Source organism: Hemiscyllium ocellatum, chromosome 28 (assembly GCF_020745735.1).
Source record: "Hemiscyllium ocellatum isolate sHemOce1 chromosome 28, sHemOce1.pat.X.cur, whole genome shotgun sequence".
Classification (NCBI taxonomy): Eukaryota; Metazoa; Chordata; class Chondrichthyes; order Orectolobiformes; family Hemiscylliidae; genus Hemiscyllium; species Hemiscyllium ocellatum.
Window position 1 is genome coordinate 12,038,693 of NC_083428.1, and position 21,967 is coordinate 12,060,659.

Sequence of the window (21,967 nt, forward strand, 5' to 3'; positions counted from 1 at the left end):
TGTTAGTAATCTAAGTAATCTAATCTAATCTCTCTCCCTGCGATCTGATGTGCTCCTGACCTACCTGGGAGCAGCACCGTTCTTCCCCCACTCGATCTGAGCAACGCCACAGTCTGTCATCCAAAAATCCCACTGTGTTTTAATTTACTATTTTGAGAAGCAGCATGTGCGTATCGATCCTTGTCACCAAAGAGAAAAGGATCAAAATGGATTGCCAATGGCTCTATCGAAAGCAGAGCTGCAGTCACATGGCACACCGAGGGCCGTTGGCGACTGTTATGTGACGTAATTTAAAACGGGAGGCGGTGGGCGGGGCCAGGCACCCCCAGCTGACCCTTGATCCCGGAAGTGACTCGCACCTCTTCCCTGTCCATTTTCTGCAATCGGAACTTGGTCGTTGCTCCGACGACGACGACGGCGGGGAAACGAAAAGAGAGTTGGTGCAAAAACGCGAGAAAGTACAAGGAGGTGGACTGGGTGGGGAAAGGCAACGGCTCGGAAAGTTGGGCTTTGTTCACGATTTCGTTTGGGGGGGGGTGGGAAGGAGAAATGATTTTGTGCGCGCGCGCCTGTGGGAGGGGGTGGAGAGGGTAAAGAACAAACAAATGGTCGGCTGCCTGTGGTGTTGGGGTGAGCTGCCGAGCTTCTGAAGGGAAGGCGGAGGGGGACGTGACTTTACATTCCTCTCCACACCGTTAGATTCACCCTCCTTCAGTGATCCAGAACAAGTGGGTAAGCTTTTTCCTCATTTTATTGTTGATTGTACGGATATACAATACTGCATATGTGTGTGTGGGGGGGTTTTAAACTATCTCCACCGGAGGTGATTGCTGGTAGCTTTTCACAAAGTCGTTGCCAAGTCACGGGAGTGGGGTCTATTGAGCTACGTTTTCTTTTATTTTCGAGAAAGAACGAAGGATCCGTTTGGATATGTTAGAAGACCTTTAAAGTCTCTTCCACGAGGTTTTGAGAGAACTCCAGTAACTGATTAGGAATGAGCTGATTAGAAGCACCATTGGGTGTTGTAAACTTCTGTTTAGTAGTTGCCGGAAGTTTTTTAAATCAGTTGCTTTTGATTGCTGTTTATTCAGTCCTATTATATGCGTGGGCATGTTTTCCGTAGCAAATGCAAAACCATAGTAATTTCACAACAATTTATCGCTCAAATGAATTAACCTCTAAGCTTGGATTGAATATGCCTGAAATTGTGGAAACTTGCTGATACAAAGGAAGCTGAGCATTTCAGTTGGAAATGTATTATTATTTTAAACAGACTATCAATTTAATAATAAACAGTAATCTGACGGATACCTTAGAAAGTGAAATTTATTAGATATTGCAATTCTGAAAACAAAGCAGGTCCTGGGGCCTCAGCAACAGTCGTAACAGCCGATGCAGATTTGAATCAGTTCTAGGGCTGCTACACAGCTGCTGAAAACCATCGTGCATCCTAGGGATTCTAATGTAGCAACTAAAGGATGTGGATGTTGATCCTTCTGATCAGTCTGACCACATGTTTATTTCAAGACTTGTTGGTCATAAAAGCAGTCTAGTGAGAATATACTTTAAGTTCATATATGTTATTTCATTTGTTATTAGTGAGTTGATCTGCAGATTGAAACTGAAGAATGAACCAAATTAGAGTCGTAGAGATGTACAACATGGAAACAGACCCTTCGGTCCAACCCGTCCATGCTGACCAGATATCCCAACCCAATCTAGTCCCACCTGCCAGCATTGGAGGTGTAGTGGATTGCAAAGAGGGTTACCTCAGATTACAACAGGATCTTGACCAGATGGGCCAGTGGGCTGAGAAGTGGCAGATGGTGTTTAATTCTGATAAATGCAATTGTGGTGCATAAATCTGAATTTAATATTCAGAGTTTACGGATGATAGAATATAATGAATTTTAGAACAAGTTATGAAAAATACAAAGGTAAACGATTTGAGCAGATGATCACAGACATCAAGGGAAGGGTAGCATGAGTGTTTGAGAGAATTTGATAGGGAGAGAGGGCAGGATTGCAGAGGAACAACTGGGACGAAATAGAGTAATGGTGTTATTTGTAGATGAATCTAGAAAATATTGAGGGACAGCCCTGCACTGCATGGAGAAATTTGAAAGCAAGAGAACAGATTCCTGGAATATATCCAACTTAGGTAGCAGAGCTGAAAGCCTTAACAAAAGCACTGGAGCTACCCAAGAACCAGCGGGCCAGCAAATGTGCAAGTAGCAGATAGTCCTTTGACACCGTACATGACTACCTGATAGAATGGGCCCAGCAAGGATGTGTCACTTCATCTGGAGAGCACATACAACATAAGGAACGGATGAGGGTTCTTGACAAAGTAGCAAATAAGCTGCACTAATTAAAATTTAAGGCTCTCCGTCTATGGATGCACACGATGGCCCAGCGGTTAGCACTGCTGCCTCACAGCCCCAGCAACCCACCTTGGGCAACTGTCACTATGGAGTTTTCACCTTCTCCCCATGTCTGCGTGGGTTTCCTCCAGCTGCTCCAGTTTCCTCCCACAGTCCAAAGATGTGCAGGTCAGGCAAATTGACCGTGCTAAATTGCCAGTAGTGTTAGGTGTGTTAGTCAGGGCTAAATATAGGGTATGGGAATGGGTCTGGGTAGGTTATTCTTCAGAGGGTTGGTGTGGACTTGTTGGGCCGAAGGGCCTATTCCATACCGTAGGGAATCTAATCTAATCTAATCTACCTTCAACTGAACTTTTCCCTGAGGCCTTTTACCTGTCCATGAGAACTGTCTTCATTCCTTCATTTCTCTACCCCTCTTACCCATTTCAGCTGTGGTGTGGTCTCTTCAACCTTGGCCATTTATTGGTCTACAAACAAAGGGGTGCTATTATCTAACGTACTGACCTCTACTTTGCGGAAGTTGAGTGCCAGCTTTGGAAACCACCACTATCTCCCCCGTACCATGACCGCATTGCAAAACATCAGGCTATTGTGTCCAAAGCAGTCACTGGTCTCATTTCATGGCTTTGTCCGAGGGCAGTCACGTCTCTCAAGCTTGATTGAATTTATTTTAGGAAAGCAAAAAGATTGAGGGCAGAATGTTAAATGTTGATTACGTAAACTTTTTAAAAAGCCTTTGACAACATTCCACATGGGGAAGGGGAGGTGGGGTGGGGTTCTCAGATGAGCAGAATTTACTTTCAGGGTGTTGCAAACTTGTGGAATTCTCTCCCGAGAGAACAATCAAAATGAAGTCCTTGAATACTTTATAAAGATTATTTGAATAAGTTCTTGATCAACAGGGGAATCAAGGTTGCAGTGGGTATATTGACAAGGAGAGCGAGGTTGTAATCCTGTTAGCCATGATCAAATGGAAAGAAGGACTGAATAGCCTTCTGTTTCCAGTTCGTGAAAGGTGACCCAACACCCCTGTTTTAATTACAATTAGAAATGGATAATAAATGTTACCAGTGATGCCCACATTCTTGCCAAATTAGCAAAAAAATGCAAAAAACAGACACTTTGGGTGGCAATCCATGTGCTATTTATTGGTCCACCTGAGTAGTCCATTGCCAGCTTTCTGCCTCACTATCAACTGCAAAATCTTGAGTTTGGCAATTAATAAATACTTAATGAGGCTTTTACACTTTGATCTTAATTATACATTTATGTTCTGATCTGCAGTGGATCTAGTCCTGCATCTTATGGAACCCCACTTAACACAGTCTTCTATTCCCAAAATAACACCAATCAACTGCTTCCTGCCACAGGGTGTTGGAACCAACTTGCCACTTTTCCTTGGATTTTATGGAATTTTTCTTTTCTGATGAGCCTTCCATAGACTTTGCAGCTTATGAATTTTAGTTAAGCTTGAGGCGCCTTCATTAGCCACCTTTTGATTTGTCTTTTAAACCGGCAATTACTTTAAGTTGGACCTTCCTTTGGTTTGATGCTAAATATGTCTTTTTGGTTAATTAATATCAGACTATCTTCCAATAATTTACCTCCCCCCATCTCTGGGTTTGCCTGCCTAGCCAGGAGCCACTTCATCTATACCTTCTTGACAATCATACAACTTTATGGTCCACGCCAACCAGTGAATATTGGAAAATAATTATCAGAACCTCCTGCAATTTCCTCCCATGTTTTCACGGATACATTTCTTTCTGTCCTGATGATTTTGTTTACTTTCAAGGATGCTAACCCTGTGAAAATTTTCCTTCCTTACTATCTTTATCAGGAAACCTAGTAGTCAGTGAGCGCAGGTTACAGTATTGGCAGTGATGCTTTGGATGAGTCCAAGTTAAGGCGACAGGAAAATGGGTGACTGGCATGGAGACTATTAGAATACTCCTGTCTAGAGGTAACAAATGTTAATAAGTGTTTCAGCCACTGGTAAATGGAAATTGACAACATGAGAGGGATGTAAATAAGCAGTCTTTACAATGGAAATAATTAGGTTGGTAGGTCAGCTCAGTTTCAGTTCGGACATTTAGGTGGTGAGTTGTCTGGTTCAGCCTGAGAGTAGGTTAGGAGAGCTAATGGAGTCGGTGGCTATAGGAGTCTTTTGATAAAGACCATAGACAGTGGAAGAAATTGTAGTCCAACTTGGACTGAATGTCAATTCACAGAAGCAGTAGTGAATCTGAGTGAAATGGTAGAGAGATACAGCTTTGTAATGGTGACTGACAGGTGAGTATTATCTTCTTTTGACACCATTGGAAACTAAAATTAATATTTTAGTTAACCTGCCTCGATATGTTATGACAGGTGCGACTTGAACCTGGACCTAATAGAGCTGAAAATATGTTGCTGGAAAAGCGCAGCAGGTCAGGCAGCATCCAAGGAACAGGAAATTCGACGTTTCGGGCATAAGCCCTTCATCAGGAATGTTCCTGTTCCTTGGATGCTGCCTGGCCTGCTGCGCTTTTCCCGCAACACATTTTCAGCTCTGATCTCCAGCATCTGCAGACCTCACTTTCTCCTGGACCTATTAGTTCAGGGTTAGGGACCCTTGTACTTGACTACCAGGGCCTGTTTGGAAGTAGTGAACAGTGGCAGAATGGAAATGATCAGTAAATGATTGAATGTCCTGTCTTGACATCCAAGATTCAAAGGCAATAGGTAGATGCAGTTGTGGGGTGGTGGTGGGTCAAAGTGGAGGTGGAGCAAATAGGTGGGAAGGAAGATAGATAGATGGCACTGCCATCTTGAACTATCCCACCTGTCCATCTTCCTTCCCACCTTCTGATTCAACCTATCACCATCACTCACCCCCCCCCCCCCCCCCCCCACCTGCATCAACCTATCACCTTCTAAACCGCCTTCTCCCCACTGCCACCCACCCTCCTATTTATCTCTCGGCCCCATTTGATGAAGGGCTTCTGCCCAAAATGTTGACTTTCCTCCTCCTTGGATGCTGCCTGACCTGCTGCGCTTCTCCAGCGCTGCATTTTTCAACTCTGACCTCCAGCATCTGCATTCCTCATTTTCTCATAGTTTGAAGACAGGCTGAAAGAAGAATGTGCGGTCAGTGAGGGTTTAAGGATTGTGAGACCGGTTAGTAAGGTTTGATCTCACGGAACACGGAGAACTAGCTATGTGGATACAGAACTGGCTCAAAGGTAGAAGACAGAAGGTGGTGGTGGAGGGTTGTTTTTCAGACTGGAGGCCTGTTACCAGTGGAGTGCCACAAGGATCGGTGCTGGGTCCTCTACTTTTTGTCATTTATATAAGTGATTTGGATGTGAACATAAGAGGTATACTAAGTAGGTTTGCAGATGACACCAAAATTGGAGGTGTAGCGGACAGCGAAGAAGGTTACCTTGGATTACAACAGGATCTTGATCAGATTGGCTAATGGGCCGAGAAGTGGCAGATGGAGTTTAATTCAGATAAGTGCGAGGTGCTGCATTTTGGGAAAGTAAATCTTAGCAGGACTTATACACTTAATAGTCAGGTCCTAGAGAGTGTTGCTGAACAAAGACACCTTGGAGTGCAGGTTCATAGCTCCTTGAAAGTGGAATCGCAGGTAGATGGGATAGTGAAGAAGACGTTTGGTATGCTTTCCTTTATTGGTCAGAGTATTGAGTACAGGAGTTGGGAGGTCAAGTTGCAGCTGCACAGGACATTGGTTAGACCACTGTTGGAATATTGCGTGCAATCCTGGTCTCCTTCCTATTTGGAGGATGTTCTGAAACGTGAAAGGGTTCAGAAAAGTTTTTTACTGGGATATTGTCAGCGTTGGAGGATTTGAGCTATAGGGAGAGGTTGAACTGGCTGGGGCTGTTTTCCCTGGTGGGTTGGTGGCTGAGGGGTGACCTTAGAGGTTTACAAAATCATGAGGGGCATGGATAGGATAAATAGACAAAGTCTTTTCACTGGGGTCGGGGAGTCCAGAACTAGAGGGCATAGGTTTAGGGTGAGAGGGGAAAGATGTAAAAGGAACCTAAGGGGCAACTTTTTCATGCAGAGGGTGGTACATGGATGGAATGAGCTGCCAGAGGAGTGGTGGAGGCTGGTACAAATGTAACACTTAAGAGGCATCTGGATGAGTATATGAATAGGAAGGGTTTGGAGGGATGTGGGCTGGGTGCTGGCAGGTGGGACTAGATTGTGTTGGGATATCTGGTCGGCATGGATGGGTTCAACCGAAGGGTCTGTTTCCATGCTGTACATCTCTATGACTCTGACTGTAAGTGTAAATAGATTACCTTATTGGTTTTATATTTTAAAATTGATTTCACTTTAAAAGTTACTTTTATTTATCAATCTAAGGACGCTCTTGTGGTGTAATCATGGTGAATCTGTTTATGGACTGGGAGATCTAGCTTCAAGTCCCACCTGCTCGAGCAGGTGGGTAATAACACCTCTGAATAGGTTGATTATAAAAGTTGGTTAAATAAAAAAAGTAAACATTTAACGAAGAAGTATTTAAATTTTAATTATGATTTTTTTTCCTGATGAGAATTCTCCTTCAGAAACTAACTACTAACTAAACTGGGCGGCACGGTGGCACAGTGGTGGGCGGCACGGTGGCACAGTGGTGGGCGGCACGGTGGCACAGTATGGGCGGCACGGTGGCACAGTGGTTAGCACTGCTGCCTCACAGCGCCTGAGACCCGGGTTCAATTCCCGACTCAGGCGACTGGCTGTGTGGAGTTTGCACGTTCTCCCCGTGTCAGCGTGGGTTTTCTCCGGGTGCTCCGGTTTCCTCCCACAGTCCAAAGATGTGCGGGTCAGGTGAATTGGCCATGCTAAATTGCCCATAGTGTTAGGTAAGGGGTAAATGTAGGGGTACGGGTGGGTTTCGCTTCGGCGGGTCGGTGTGGACTTGTTGGGCCGAAGGGCCTGTTTCTACACTGTAAAAAAATCTAAATCTAATCTACAAATTTTATGCTGGATTTAATAGGAAAATATGGTTGTAATTTTCAAGAATGTTGCGAAACTTTGATTGAATTAGATTAGATTACTTAGTGTGGAAACAGGCCCTTCGGCCCAACAAGTCCACACCGACCCACCGAAGCGCTACCCACATACCCCTACATGTACCCCTTAACACTACGGGCAATTTAGCGTGGCCAATTCACCTGACCCGCACACCTTTGGACTGTGGGAGGAAACCAGAGCACCTGGAGGAAACTCAACGCAGACACGGGGAGAACGTGCAAATTCCACACAGTCTGTCGCCTGAGGTGGGAATTGAACCCGGATCTCTGGCGCTGTGAGGCAGCAGTGCTAACCACCGTGCCACCGTGCCGCCCACAAACTGACAATTGTGTGATTGTCAGTTATGTTCACATGAAGATGGTTGATTGGATGATGGAAATGTATCAGGACCCCATGGAACAACATCCCAAAACGAATCCGTACCTTATGGAGTTTAGGCATTTCCACAAAACTCCATTCAGTTTTTTCAAATTTGACAATGGTCAGTGCAGCATGTCCTTGAGACACCATGGGAAAAGGAGATGGTGAATTATATTGGGTTGTTTACTGAGTAGTCGGATGTTCATTTGGCAGAATGCCTCAGTACCAGAATTTTAATGAAACATCGAGATGTAGCTAGATAGGAAGTGTCAAGTCATTTTTCCACAACTGGTGTCACAGTACCATCACCTTGGAGAAAGTGAGGACTACAGATGCTGGAGACCAGAGCTGGAAAATGTGTGGCTGGAAAAGCGCAGCAGGTCAGGCAGCATCCAAGGAGCAGGAGAATCAACGTTTCGGGCATAAGCCCTTCTTCAGGAATGAGGAACGTATGCCAAGCAGCCTAAGATAAAAGGTAGGGAGGATAGACTTGGAGGAGGGGCATTGGGAATGCGATAAGTGGAAGGAGGTTTGGCGCACCGATCTTTAATCTCTTCATAGCCAACTGCTGCCACGACATTAACCGCCTCAACCTGTCCACCCCTCTTACCCACTCCAACCTCTCACCCTCACAAGGTGCAGCCCTCCGCTTCAACCCCAACTTCACTATCAAACCGGCAGACAAGGGAGGCGCGGTGGCAGTTTGGCGCACCGATCTTTACACCGCTGAGACTAAACACCAGCTCGCGGATACCTCCTCCTACTGCCCCCTTGACCATGACCCCACCTCCCACCACCAAACCATCATCTCCCAGACCATCCATAACCTCATCACCTCAGGGGATCTCCCATCCACCGCCTCCAACCTCATAGTCCCACAACCCTGCACTGCCCGTTTCTACCTCCTGTCCAAAATAAACAAACCTGACTGTCTTGGCCGACCCATTGTCTTAGCCTGCTCCTGCCCCACCGAACCCATCTCTGCATACTTTGACACGGTCCTGTCCCCCTTAGTCCAAGAACTCTCCACCTACGTTCGGGACACCATTCACGCCTTCCACCTCCTCCATGATTTTTGCTTCCCCGACCCCCAACGCCTTATCTTCACCATGGACATCCAGTCCCTATATGCCTCCATCCCACATCACGAAGGCCTCCAAGCCCTCCGATTCTTCCTTTCCCGCCGAACCAACCAGTACCCTTCCACTGACACCCTCCTTCGACTGACTGAACTAGTCCTCCCTCTAAACAACTTCTCTTTCCAATCCTCCCACTTCCTCCAAACCAGAGGAGTAGCCATGGGCACCCGCATGTGCCCCAGCTATGTCTGCCTCTTCGTCGGGTATGTGGAACAGTCCATCTTCCGCAGCTACACTGGCACCACCCCCCACCTTTTCCTCCGCTACATCGATGACTGAATCGGTGCTACCTTGTGCTCCTGCGAGGAGGTTGAACAGTTCATCTACTTTACTAGCACCTTCCATCCTGACCTCAAGTTTACCTGGACCATCTTAGACTCCTCTCTCCCCTTCCTAGACCTCTCCATTTCTATCTCAGGCGACCGAATCAACACAGACATTACTGTAAACCGACTGACTCCCACAGCTACCTAGATTACACCTCCTCCCACCCTGCCCCCGTAAAAACGCCATCCCATATTCCCAATTCCTTCGCCTCCACATCTGCTCCCAGGAGGACCAAATCCAATACCGAACAACCCCAGATGGCCTCCTCCTTCAAAGACCGCAATTGCCCCTCAGACGTGGTTGACGATGCTCTCCACTGCATCTCCTCCACTTCCTGCTCCTCCACCCTTGAACGCTGCCCCTCCAAACGCCACCAGGACTGAACCCGACTGGTCCTCACCTACCACCCCACCAACCTCCACATACATCATATCGTCCTTCGTCATTTCCGCCACCTCCAAACAGATCCCACCACCAAGGATATATTTCCCTCCCCTATCATTCCCTCCGCGACTCCCTCGTCAGGTCCACGCCCCCCACCAACCCAACCTCCACTCCCAGCACCTTCCCCTGCAACCGCAAGAAATGCAAAACTTGCACCCACACTCCTCACTTCCCTCCAAGGTCCCAAGGGATCCTTCCATATCCTTCACAAATTCACCTGCACCTCCACACACATCATTTACTGCATCTGCTGCACCCGATGTGGCCTCCTCTACATTGGGGAGACAGGCCGCCTATTTGCGGAACGTTTCAGAGAACACCTCTGGGATACCCGCATCAGCCAACCCAACCGCCCCGTGGCTGAACACTTTAACTCCCCCTCCCACGCTGCCAAGAACATGCAGGTCCTTGGCCTCCTCCATCGCCAGACCATGGCACATGATGCCTGGAGGAAGAGCGCCTCATCTTCTGCCTAGGAACCCTCCAATCACAAGGGATGAATGCACATTTCTCCAGCTTCCTCATTTCCCCTCCCCCCACCTTTTCTCAGTCCCAAACCTTGGACTCAGCACCTCCTTCTTGACCTGCAATCTTCTTCCCAACCTCTCCGCCCCCACCCCTTTCCGGCCTATCACCCTCAGGCTAACCTCCTTCCACCTATCGCATTCCCAACATCTCTCCTCCCTACCTTTTATCTTAGGCTGCTTGGCACACCTTCCTCATTCCTGAAGAAGGGCTTATGCCCTAAACATCGATTCTCCTGCCCCTTGGATGCTGCCTGACTTGCTGCGATTTTCCAGCAACACATTTTTCAGTACCCTCACCTTGTACTAAAGATGCTACTGTGGGGAATAGGTTGTCATTTCAGTTCCCAGTCTTTGCAATTGCAAGAATGCGTGGAATGAGATAGTGGCTTTTGTCGAGGTTCACTTTGAGCAGTTATCATGACCTTGTGCAATACAAACTGTTCTCGGAGATGTATACCAAAACCAGTGTCAATTGTTGCTGTCGACTCTGTGAAGGATATTGTAGTGCATGAAGCTGTCAAGGACCAAAAGTTGCAGTTTGGCACATTCCAAACCCAAGGTCATTGTGCTGTTGGGAAGAGGCACAGAAGCTGGTGCAGTCTAAATGGGCAAAGAGCACACTTTAGGGCCCTCTGACTGTAATACTACACTGGGCAGGAACCATTAAAAATATCCCTTGGGATGTATGTCTCATGAAATATTTAATGTAAATGTAGATCCAGTTTACATGTGAAAGGAACCATAAAGCCCCATAATATTATGTTTAACCTAATTGATCATTTTGTACTGAAGTAATTTGATTTTTATTTCAAAGTCCTTTTACAAATTTTCTGGAAGTTTGTTTTTGTTAAGTAGGAAAGGATTACATCCAAGTGACTTCCTGATTTTTATTATATTATAAAAGTTCAGCATGCTGAAGCTGTATTTTTTTTAAAAGCTTGTATCTTTAAAAATTGTATTCTGATAGTGGTCTTGCAGACCCGGGTTTCTCATGTGTTAAGGTCAACCCTGTGCTTTTCCAAAGTGTAGAAAAATTCTACTTATCAACCATAACAGCCTGTGGAAAAACTCATTTCAATTTTTACAAAAATGCATACACTCCCACTGAGAACAATAATAGTACACTTATGTGATATAATGCCACTGCAGGGAATTTGATTGAATTAAATATGGAAAGCATAAAGCATTCACAGGATGCAGGCATAGCTGGCAAAGTGGATTTCTTGTCCATCCAAAATGCCTTTGAGAAAAGGTTAGTAATTTGCCTTATTAAATGCTCCAATCCTTGTCGAGTATACTCTGATGCTGTTAGGGAATGAGTTCTTGGATTTCGACTCTGTGATAATGAAGCAATAGCAATATATTTCCAAGTCAAGACGTGATATGATAAAGGGAAATTTGGAAGGGCTGGTATTCCCATGCAATTGTTTGACTTTTCAGTCCAGATAGATGAGATCAGTATTTAGAAAGTACTGTTGAAAAAGTGTTGCTACACAAGTGTAGTGTATATCTTGCACCACCTGTGAAAGGAATGACAACTTTAAAACCATGAATGGGTGCCTATCGAAAATGTGTCTTGAATGATAAATTTCATGACTTAGAGTCATAGCGATGTGCAGCATGGAAACAGACCCTTCAGTCCAACTCGTGAATACCGAACAGATATTCCAACCCAAGCTAGTCCCACCTATCAGCACCTGACCCATATCCCTCCAAACCCTTCCTATTCATATGTCTAGTGGTGCTGGAAAAGCACAGCAGGTTAGGCAACATCCGAGGAGCAGGAAAATCAACATTTTGGGCAAAAGCCCTTCATCAGGAATGAAGGCAGCGAGCCTCTGAGGTGGAGACATAAATGGGAGGGGGGTGGGGCTGGGGACAAGGTAGCAAAGATTACAACAGGTGGATGGGGGTGGGAATGAAAGTGATAGGTCAGAGAGGAGGATGGAGCGGATAGGTGGGAAGGAAGATTGGCAGGTAGGACAGGTCATGAGAATGGTGCTGAGCTGGAAGGATGGAACTGGGGTAAAGTGGAGGGAGGGGAAATGAGAAAAATTTCAAGAAGTCCATGTTGTCCTGGGGGTGAAGTTTTCCGTGGCAGAAGATGAGGCGTTCTTCCTGCAGACATTTGGTGGTGAGGAAGTGGCGGTGGAGGCAGTCCAGGACCTGCATGTCCTTGGCAGAGTGGGAGTTGAAATGTTGGGCCACAGGGCGGGTGGGTTGATGTTCTGTGGAAATGCCTCATCTCCATAGGGTACTGATTCCTTTTGGACTCAATCCTGGACTCCCCCACCCCAGGGAAAAGACTTTGTCTATTTATCCTATCCTGCCCTAAAAGGTCACCTCTCAGCCTCCGATGATCCAGAGAAAACAGCCCCTTCAGCTTCTCCCTACAGCTCAAATCCTCCAACCTGGCAACATCCTTGTAAAACATTTCTGAACAGTTTCAAGTTTCACCACAGCCTTCCGGTAGGAAGGAGACCAGAGTTGCGCGCAATATTCCAACATTGGCCAAACCAATGTCCTGTACAGCGCAACGTGACCTCCCAACTCCTGTACTCAATATTTTGACCGATAAAGGAAAGCATACCAAATGCCGCCTTCACTATCCTACCTACCTGTGACTCCACTTTCAAGGAGCTATGAACCTGCACTCCAAGGTCTCTTTGTTCAGCAACACTCCCTAGGATCTTATACACTAAATGTATAAGACCAGCTAAGATTTGCCTTCCCAAAATGCAGCATTTCACATTTTATCTGAATTAAATTCCATCTGCCACTTCTCAGCCCATTGGCTCATCTGATCAAGATCCTGTTGTAATTCTTCGCTGTCGACTACATCTCCAATTTTGGTGTCATCAGCAAACCTACTTACTTATACCTCTTTCGCTCACATCCAAATCATTTATATAAATGACGAAAAGTAGTGGACATAGCACCGAACCTAGTAGCATTCCACTAGTCACAGGCCTCCAGTCTGAAAAACAACCCTCCACCACTACCACCCTCTTCTATCATTGAGCCAGTTCTGTATTGAAATGGCAAGTTGTCCCTGTATTCCATGAGATCTAACCTTGCTCACCAGTCTCCTGTTGGAAATCTTGTCAAACGCCTTACTGAAGTCTATATAGATCACATCTACTGCTCTGCCCTCATCAATCCTCTTTGTTACATCTTCAAAAAACTCAATGGGTTTGTGAGACACGATTTCCCATGCACAAAGCCATGTTGACTATCCCTAATCATTGGGTAAAAAATGAGGTCTGCAGATGCTGGAGATCACAGTTGAAAATGTGTTGCTGGTTAAAGCACAGCAGGTTAGGCAGCATCCAAGGAATAGGAAATTTGACGTTTCGGGCATAAGCCCTTATCCCTAATCATTCCTTGCCTTTCCAAATAAATGTACTACTTGTCCCTCAGGATTCCCTCCAACAACTTGCCCACCACTGACGTCAGGCTCATTGGCCTGTAGTTCCCTGGTTTGTTCTTACCACCTTTCTTGAGCAGTGGCACCATATTGGCCAACCTTCAGTCTTCCGGCACCTCACCTGTAACTATGGATGATACAAATATCTCAGGAAGGGGCCCAGCAATCACTTCCCTAGCTTCCCACAGAGTTCTAGGGTACACCTGATCAGGTCCTGGGGATTTATGCACTTTTGTGCATTTCAAGAAATCCAGCACTTCCTCCTCTGTAATATGGACATTTTTCAAGATGTGTCACAATCTATTTCTCTACATCCTGTATCTTCTGCAGTAAATACTGATTGAACTAACTTGTTTATTACCTCCCTATCTGTGGTTCCATGCAAAGGCCAACTTGCTGATCCTTGAGGGGCCCTATTCTCTCATTAGTTACCCTTTTGTCCTTAATGTATTTGTAAAAACCCTTTGGATTCTCCATAACTCTATTTGCCCAAGACTTGTTTTAGAATTGCACTTGTGCAGGCAAGTAGAATATTTTCCATTTCTTTTCTGGGATTTTTCAGGGCTGTTGGCCTCTCATGTAGCCAGTTATCTCCGCTGTATCTGGATGAACTTAAATTGGCTGAAAACTACATATGTGATGGGTCTCCAAGCTATGGCACAGGTGGAATCATGGAATGATTGCAGCACAGGAGGCGGCTATTCAGTCAGTTATTGTGCTGACTCATCATAACAGCAACTCAACAAATCCGTCTTCCCCACACTTCCTACAGTATGCCATTTTCTATCTTCTTCTAATTAACCAATTCCTTTTGAAATCCATGCTTGACTCTATATCGACCATGGTCTAAAATTTCAGATTTGTTTATGAATAGATCAGATTACCTTTTTTTCATTTGTCTAAGACTGTTCTTGACTGAATATGGCATGAATTTGATCTGATTCGCTGGATGTGGGATCATCGGACTCCGCCTATCACACATTGGTTCTGCTGTTTGTACCTTTCAAATGCTGTGTGCAGATTCCCCCAAATGGCACCCAGTTCTTAGGTATTCCTGCTGTTCCTGGCATGCTCTATAGTATCAAGTATGTGGTACTGGAAAAGCACAGCTGGTCAGGCAGCATTCAAGGAGCAGGAGAATCAACGTTTCGGGCATAAACACTTCATCAGGAATTCCTAATGAAGGACTTATGCCCGCAACATCAATTCTCCTGCTCCTCGATGCTGCCTGACCTGCTGTGCTTTTCCAGCACTGCACTCACTACTCTGATCTCCAGTATCTACAGTCCTCACTTTCTCCTATGCTCTGTAGTATGCATTGAATGTGTTTTTTGCCTCATATGGAGGTGGTAGAACAAGGGTTTTCTTTAAGTGAGTGATTGAGATTGTGCAAATGATAATGCTCAGGCGAGCAGTGTCTGCAGAGAAAGAAATAAAATTGATAGTCTCTTTAGATCTGATGAAGGAGTATTGATTAGAAAAGTCAATCATGTTTCCATTCCTTGTGCTGCCAAGCCTGAGTATTTCCAATATTTTCTGTCCAACATTTGCAATAGTTTGTTTTTGTTTTAGCTTGCATATGGTGATTGCTGTGTCTGTTGATAATACTGCAAGAATCCAGTATAACACATTAACATCCCTGTTTCCACCAGGGCAGAATCTTGAATACTCTTCACAATTGGAAAAGTAATACTGATTTTCTAATTCCTGAACATTTTAGGCTAGTCGAAAGAGTGAGCTATTGGTATGAAGCACATTTTGAATTTGTATGGTTTTGGTAGTTTAAAATTTCATAGCTGATAATTTTACTGTTTTGTGGAGGAAATAAGCAGGTGTTTTGGGCAGGATATAGATTCATTCTACAGCAGCTACAACCTCCAGGTAATTCATACGACCGTGAAATAAATGGCTGTGCTCAAGAAAGTCTAAATTAGGTATTGTGCAGAGCTGTGTAGAAACTGCTTCCATGAAAGGTGCAGGTGTATACATTTGTTTTTGTAAGATTTTGTTGTTGATTTTTCAAATGTGATTTCTCACTTTTGAAGCCCCTGCCACAACACCACCACAACCACTAAACTGGACTTGCAGCTGTGTTAGTTTGATTATTCAGCAAATCAGCAAATGTAAATTTTCTTCCGTTTGAGGTTTCTGTTGAGATTTTTTTCTTTTATGCTTTGCTTTTTTTTCCACAGTGCTTGGAGCTTGAGATGCATACTCATTCAAGCTCAGCACTAGTTTGCTTGTCTGAATCTAGCAGGTAGTCCAACTGAACCTGAACTAATCCCAAAATGATTTCAACATGTACACATCCATCAAAGGCATTTATGGTCAATTTCATTGTCTGATTGAGTGGAATAGAGTCTGGATAACCTGACCGATCTGCCCCTTATTTACTTACACGCAATCAATCAGATGAAATTCTGTTTAATCAGTGCATGGTACTTTATTAATGAGAACTAATTGACTAGACACTTAGTCAACTCAGAGTCCAACATTTTAGACCCACTTTTTTTCTAAAGAGCCAAAATTTCTAAAGAGCATTTTCAGAATGGACTTGTAACTTCTCTGAATATGTGATCTTTTCATATTTCAATAATTTTGGGCTATATAATTGAACATAAGGCCTCTGTGTGCAACCAGCCATTAATCACTCTTGTAGAATTCTACAATAGTTCCTGCTACAACTGTTACTGAAAGATGTACATGCTAGTGGTGGGATCCCTGTGTTCCTTAATGAGATCCTGGATGATAAACATTGATACAATATTTTAGCAGAAATCTATCATCATGTGAGTTTAAAAAAAAACTTTTATTCCCGCAAACCATAAGTTATTTTAATTAGAGTCAAAATGCTGATAATGTAAACTGACAGCAAAAAATGCTAGTTAAGTAATCAAGTTAGTCAATATTTGGAAAAAGTTATTTCAGATTCTGTTTCTGATTCATACACTTCAGTCCAAAATCAATTTCTTCCACTTTGCAGAATTGGAGGATGCCGTCTGGTTAATCTTCCATTATTATGAAGAATTTTGATTAAGTAGATAGGAGGAAACTGTTACAGGATTAGTGACCAAAAGGCACAGGTTTAAGATATCTGTCAAATCCAATTTGCTCTCTGAATTTCTTTGTTACTTTATTCATTTGAAATTGACTATTTGACAGAGAGGAATGGTGAAACCGCTTTAGGAGAATTCTGATATCCTGAAGGAAAAGGCACCTTCCATGCTCTGTGATGCACATCCTTTAGCCTATGGCAGACAACACAAACCATTTGGAACAAAATTACCATTTTAAAAGTGATGCTGTCCTGTTGATGAAATCAATTCACATTCTGCACTCTTGTTCACTGTATTTCGTACAAGTTGCAGTCTTCCCCATGCCAACCCAACCCTAGGATGTTTCAATTCAATAAAATATAATAATGTATCTTAAAATAGTTCCATCAAGGATTCCTGTTTTGAATTCCTTCTTGCAGTGCTCATTGCCCTTGAAGAATGTCTCACTGTTCAAAGAAAACTTTCATCTCTCAATATTGCCATCCTCACTAAATATGGTGAAATTTCCAGCCTTAGCATTGACCTCATTGCTGTTAAGGTATTTACTTTGTTTTCTGGAACAAACTGTATTCATCAGTTTTGTCTGCAAATCTTTGGCGTAAGTATGGCAAAATTGTTACACAAAGATTTCTAATCTATATTCAGCAGTTTGTCTTATCATCCATTGCTATACATAGTTTCAAATGAGTCATTGCAATTTTTAATGTCAGGCTAAAGAATATCTTGAAATACAGTGGCTGGCTCATGATTGGTTTCGAGTGCTTTGATTTCTTGGAGAGTTCATGAACTTTTTCATTATGCTTTATTTTACATAAATTGATTTGAATTCAGTGAAAATTTAAAGATTCCTTTCACTTGTATTCATGAGCACATTGTTGCTACTGTTGAAGTTAACAGATTTGTTATTCTAATTGATTTTTTTTTAATTGTATTTAACGAGCTTTATTCTGTTTGCTTTGAATTTTAGTTTTGCATGACATTTTTAAGCAACCTGTTCAGAGATGTTATTATGTAATTCTGGCGTTAATGGCACTTGATCCAGGTTGTTTGATTTAGTTGTAGGGGGCACTATCACTGCCACAAGAGCCCTTTTAAACCAAAATTTGAATAGAGGAGCATGTTGACAAGTGAAGTTTTGTTTTCATTCCTTCTGCCTGGCTGAAGTAAAACTCTTCCTTTGGAAGTGATAGCCATTCTATAAAGAGTTTTTTAAAACCATTGTATAAAGATTATTTTCTACTAAATTTCACTGTTTACAAATTGGGATTGCTCTGAATATTTTTCATGCACCGAAATCTGTAGTAAAAGCCTGTGTTTCCAATGCTGCAAGTAGTCACAACAGTGAATCGTGCAGTCTTCATGTGTGACAGAGCCTTCTACACATTTTCTGGCAGGACCTCCCAAAATGTAAAATATGGCCAGTGATGGCCACCGTAGAGCTCCGACTGTTCCCTGTTTCTTTTCTGGGCAAGTGCTTCATATATATTACCCACTGATTTGATTTGATTTATTATTGTCACATATACTTTACAAACAGATCGTACTATACAAGTGCATCAGAGTTCCGGAACGGACATTGCGATACAATGTTACAGCTGCTGAGAAGGTGCAGGGAGAGCTCAGAATTAACATTAAAGAGGTTCATTCAAAAGTCTGATAACAGCGGAGAAGAAGCCGTTCTTGAATTTGTTCATATGTGTATACAATCTTTTGCTTGATGGAAGAGAATGAAAGAGCGTATAACCGGGTGGGAGGGGTCTTTGATTATGTTGGTTGTTTTCCCTAGGCAGTGGGAAGTATAGATGAAGTCAATAGATGGAAGGTTGGTTTGCATGATGGACTGGTAAGATAAGATGCTTTCTATGGTGCATCTACAAACATTTGTTGGGGTCATGATAGACATGTCAAATTTCCTTAGCTTTTTGAAGAAGTAAAGGTGTTGCTATGCTTTCTTGACCATAGCGTCAATGTGGGTGGACCCAGTTGGTGATCATTACTCCCAGGAACATGATGCTTTCAACCATCTCCACCTCAGCACCATTTGATACAGACAGCGGTGTGCCCTCCAGTCTGCTTCCTGAAGTCAGTGACCGGCTCCTTTGTTTTGCTGATGTTGATAGGGAGATTGTTGACTTTAGGTGTAACTGTCATGTAACTTGTGCTGTGTATTTTGTCTTGGACACGTGGTTTTTAAAAAAGTTTTTGAAGAAGATTAAACCTCAAGTAGTTGGAGCAATAGAAAACTATTACAAATTGAGTAAGGGTAGAGTGTCCTGGACCCATTAAGGCTCGAGCATTTCAGACCTCAAGTTATTGAGTGGTGGATGCAATTTTTTGGAAAGTGCTTTTCCTTCTGTTGAAGTAGCCAATTCCAAATGTGATATCAATAATAGGGATATTTAAATTAATTTTCAAAATTCCATTTTGTTTGATTATCCTTCCCAAACCCGATTTTCTTCCGTCCTGAAAACCAGATCTAAGCTGCTCCCCCTTTGGCAGCTAACCTGGGCAGCCACTCTCCCTGGCCAGTATTGTTCGCATCTTTCAAAGAAGGTTCATTGGATAGCGCTTTGGGACAGATGCTTTCGCAATTCCCAGCCTTACTGGCCCCTCTCTGGGGAACTAAAATGAACAAGACCCTTTTTTACTTCCAAGTGGATTAGCAGTAGTATTTTCAGTTATTAATTGCACTCCTTGGGTTTACAAAATTGAGGGGCATGGATAGAGTAAATATGCGAAGTCTTTTCCCTAGGGTCGGGAAGTCCAGAAATAGAGGGCATAGGTTTAGGGTGAGATGGGAAAGATGTAAAAGAGATTGAAGGGGCAACATTTTCACACACGGTGGCATGTGTGTGGAATGAGCTGCCAGAGGAAGTGGTGAAGGCTGGTACAATTGCAACATCTAAGAGGCATTTGGATGGGTATATGAATAGAAAGGGTTTGGAGGGATATGGGCCGTGTGCTGGCAGGTGGGACTAGATTGGGTTGGGATATCTGGTCAGCATGGACCAGTTGGACCGAAGGGTCTGTTTCCATGCTGTACATCTCTGTGACTCTATGCCAGTATATACAAATTACAATAATTCTTTGTTATTTATTTGTGCAGCATCAATTTTATTAGATGGCTGTGAACCAACATTTCAAATGCAGAGAAGCATCAAATTGAGTTTTTTCTTTCCCCTGCACAGTATATCAATTTGGAACAAACTGGATATGCTGACTCGAAAGCAATGAGTGATTTGGATCAATTCGTCTTTTGCAAATGGCAAGGTCGGCTGTGGCCTGCAAAAGTAAGTTTACTTTTTTATTTGTATTTTTCTTCCATAATTTTCAATGTTTTGTGAGCTGATGTAATCAGGTTACTAATCTACTTCAATCTATACTTGTGTTCCTTTTCATAGGAAATGTTGATTTCATCTAAGACATATTCTTTCACTCTGTCACTAGCCAAGTTTAAATTAAACTCATTTTGTAAATCAATTTTACCAATTTATACCAACCTATCTTGGCTAATGTTCTCAGCAATCTGTACTTGTACTGAATTGGTTTGGTGCTAACCACCAAATTCCAGTCATTTATTTTGCTAGGCTGTTCAATTCTCTAATGGAAGTCGTCTTCCTCCTTTCATGCAATGTGACCTCACTAATAAGACCAGTATTTATTGCCTATCCCTAATTGCCCTTCAAACGTTTGTGCAAGCCACTATGCTGAACCTATGAAGTCTCTCGTTCACTATGTAAAAACGTTCACTATGCTGTTGTGGAGTGAGTTATTAGACTCTGACCAAACAGCATTGAAGGGATGGTAATATATTTCCAAATATGAATATTGTGCGGAGTAGATGAGAATTTGCAGGTGGTGGTTTTCCCATGCATCTGCTGTCTTTGTCCTTCAAGATGCTAATGGGAGTTTGTAAAACTGGTGGATGGAGTGCCAATCAAGCTGGCTGCTTTCTCCTAAGTGGTGTTGAGTTTTTTGTGATGTTGGCCTACAGTGATCAGGCAAGTGAACGGTATTCCATCGCACATCTGGTTTGTGTTTTGTAGATGGTCGACAGGCTCTGGGGAATTGAGGCGAGTTATTCAGCCAGAATTCCTAAACTTTGACCTGCTTTTATAGCCATAGGATTTATATGGATGGTCGAGCTAAGTTTCTGTTTAGTGGTAACATCCAGAATGTTGTTAGTAATGCTTAGACTATTGACGTCAAGAGGAGATCGTCTCTTTGAAGATGATCTTTACCTGATACTTGCATTGTACAAATATTGCAGCCTAAGCCTGAATGTTGTCCAGGTCTTGCTGCATATGGGTGTGGACTGCTTCAGTATCTGATGAATCACAATATTCTGAACCAGCCCTGCTTCTGACCTTTTATAATAGAAGGAAGATTGCTGATGAAGTAGCTAAATTTGGTTGTCTAAAATACTACCCTGAAAAACTGTTTCCAGCTTCAAGTCCCACCTTCTCCAGAGATGTCATAACATGACTGGACAGGTTTAGTGAAAAATATGTACCCTGAGGCTCCTGCAGTGATGTCGGGGACTAAGATGTTGACCTCCATCTACCACGACCATCTTCCTTTTATGATAGGAATGACTCCAACCAGTGGAGAGTTTTTCCCGAATCCCATCAACTCCTGTTTAGTTAGAGCTCTTTGAGCCACACTCTATCAAATGCTACCTTGATGTCAAGTGCAATCATGCTTAACTCGCCTCTGGATTCACCTCTGTTTAAATACACTTCAATAAATTTAGCATCAATATTAAAGCACCTTGTTTAGATGATTTGAATTGGGTGTCATGGTAGTAATTTCCACAATCTGTAATTACAGCAATTAGAAGGAAAGACTTTGTAGAAATGCAATTTTGAGATTTTAGGGCAAAGCAGCATATATAAAGGAAATTTCATGGCTCAAAGATGTGATGCAATGTGAGTCTTTTCCTTTTGACAACACTTACAATATTTCATGCAACTGCTATTACTTAAACTGTGACTGTGTGCTGTGTCAATGCACTGTATTAACATCTGTTCTTTCAGTCCTCTGATTTATACTTCTGCATAGTTTCTTTCACCTTTTATAGTGTATCTACTACCCATTTGCTTTTTAGCTTAAATAGAATCACGTTGAGATTTTTGTCTTTGGTATACCCCTTTAGTATGCACCTCCCTTGTGTTTTGCTATAAATCAAGTGAAACTATTCTTGGGTATTATTCTTCTAAGGGTATGTTTCATTGAATAAAATGAAATTAAAATT

The 21,967-nt window shown here is 43.1% G+C and overlaps 1 protein-coding gene across 4 annotated transcripts in view; it reads left to right on the top strand.

The window, feature by feature from the left end:
* The first annotated feature begins 583 nt into the window (after positions 1-583).
* LOC132829114 (PWWP domain-containing DNA repair factor 3A-like) overlaps positions 584-21,967 on the top strand; it is a 63,264-nt gene continuing 41,880 nt past the window's right edge. For 3 of the 4 annotated variants that reach the window (XM_060846433.1, XM_060846436.1, XM_060846437.1), the window contains exons 1-2: positions 584-732; positions 19,902-20,003. In XM_060846433.1, the coding sequence (XP_060702416.1) occupies positions 19,944-20,003 (60 nt within the window). In that variant the 5' untranslated portion in view covers positions 584-732; positions 19,902-19,943. The remainder of the gene's footprint in view (positions 733-19,901; positions 20,004-21,967) is intronic. The other variant, XM_060846434.1, reaches the window with a different exon arrangement.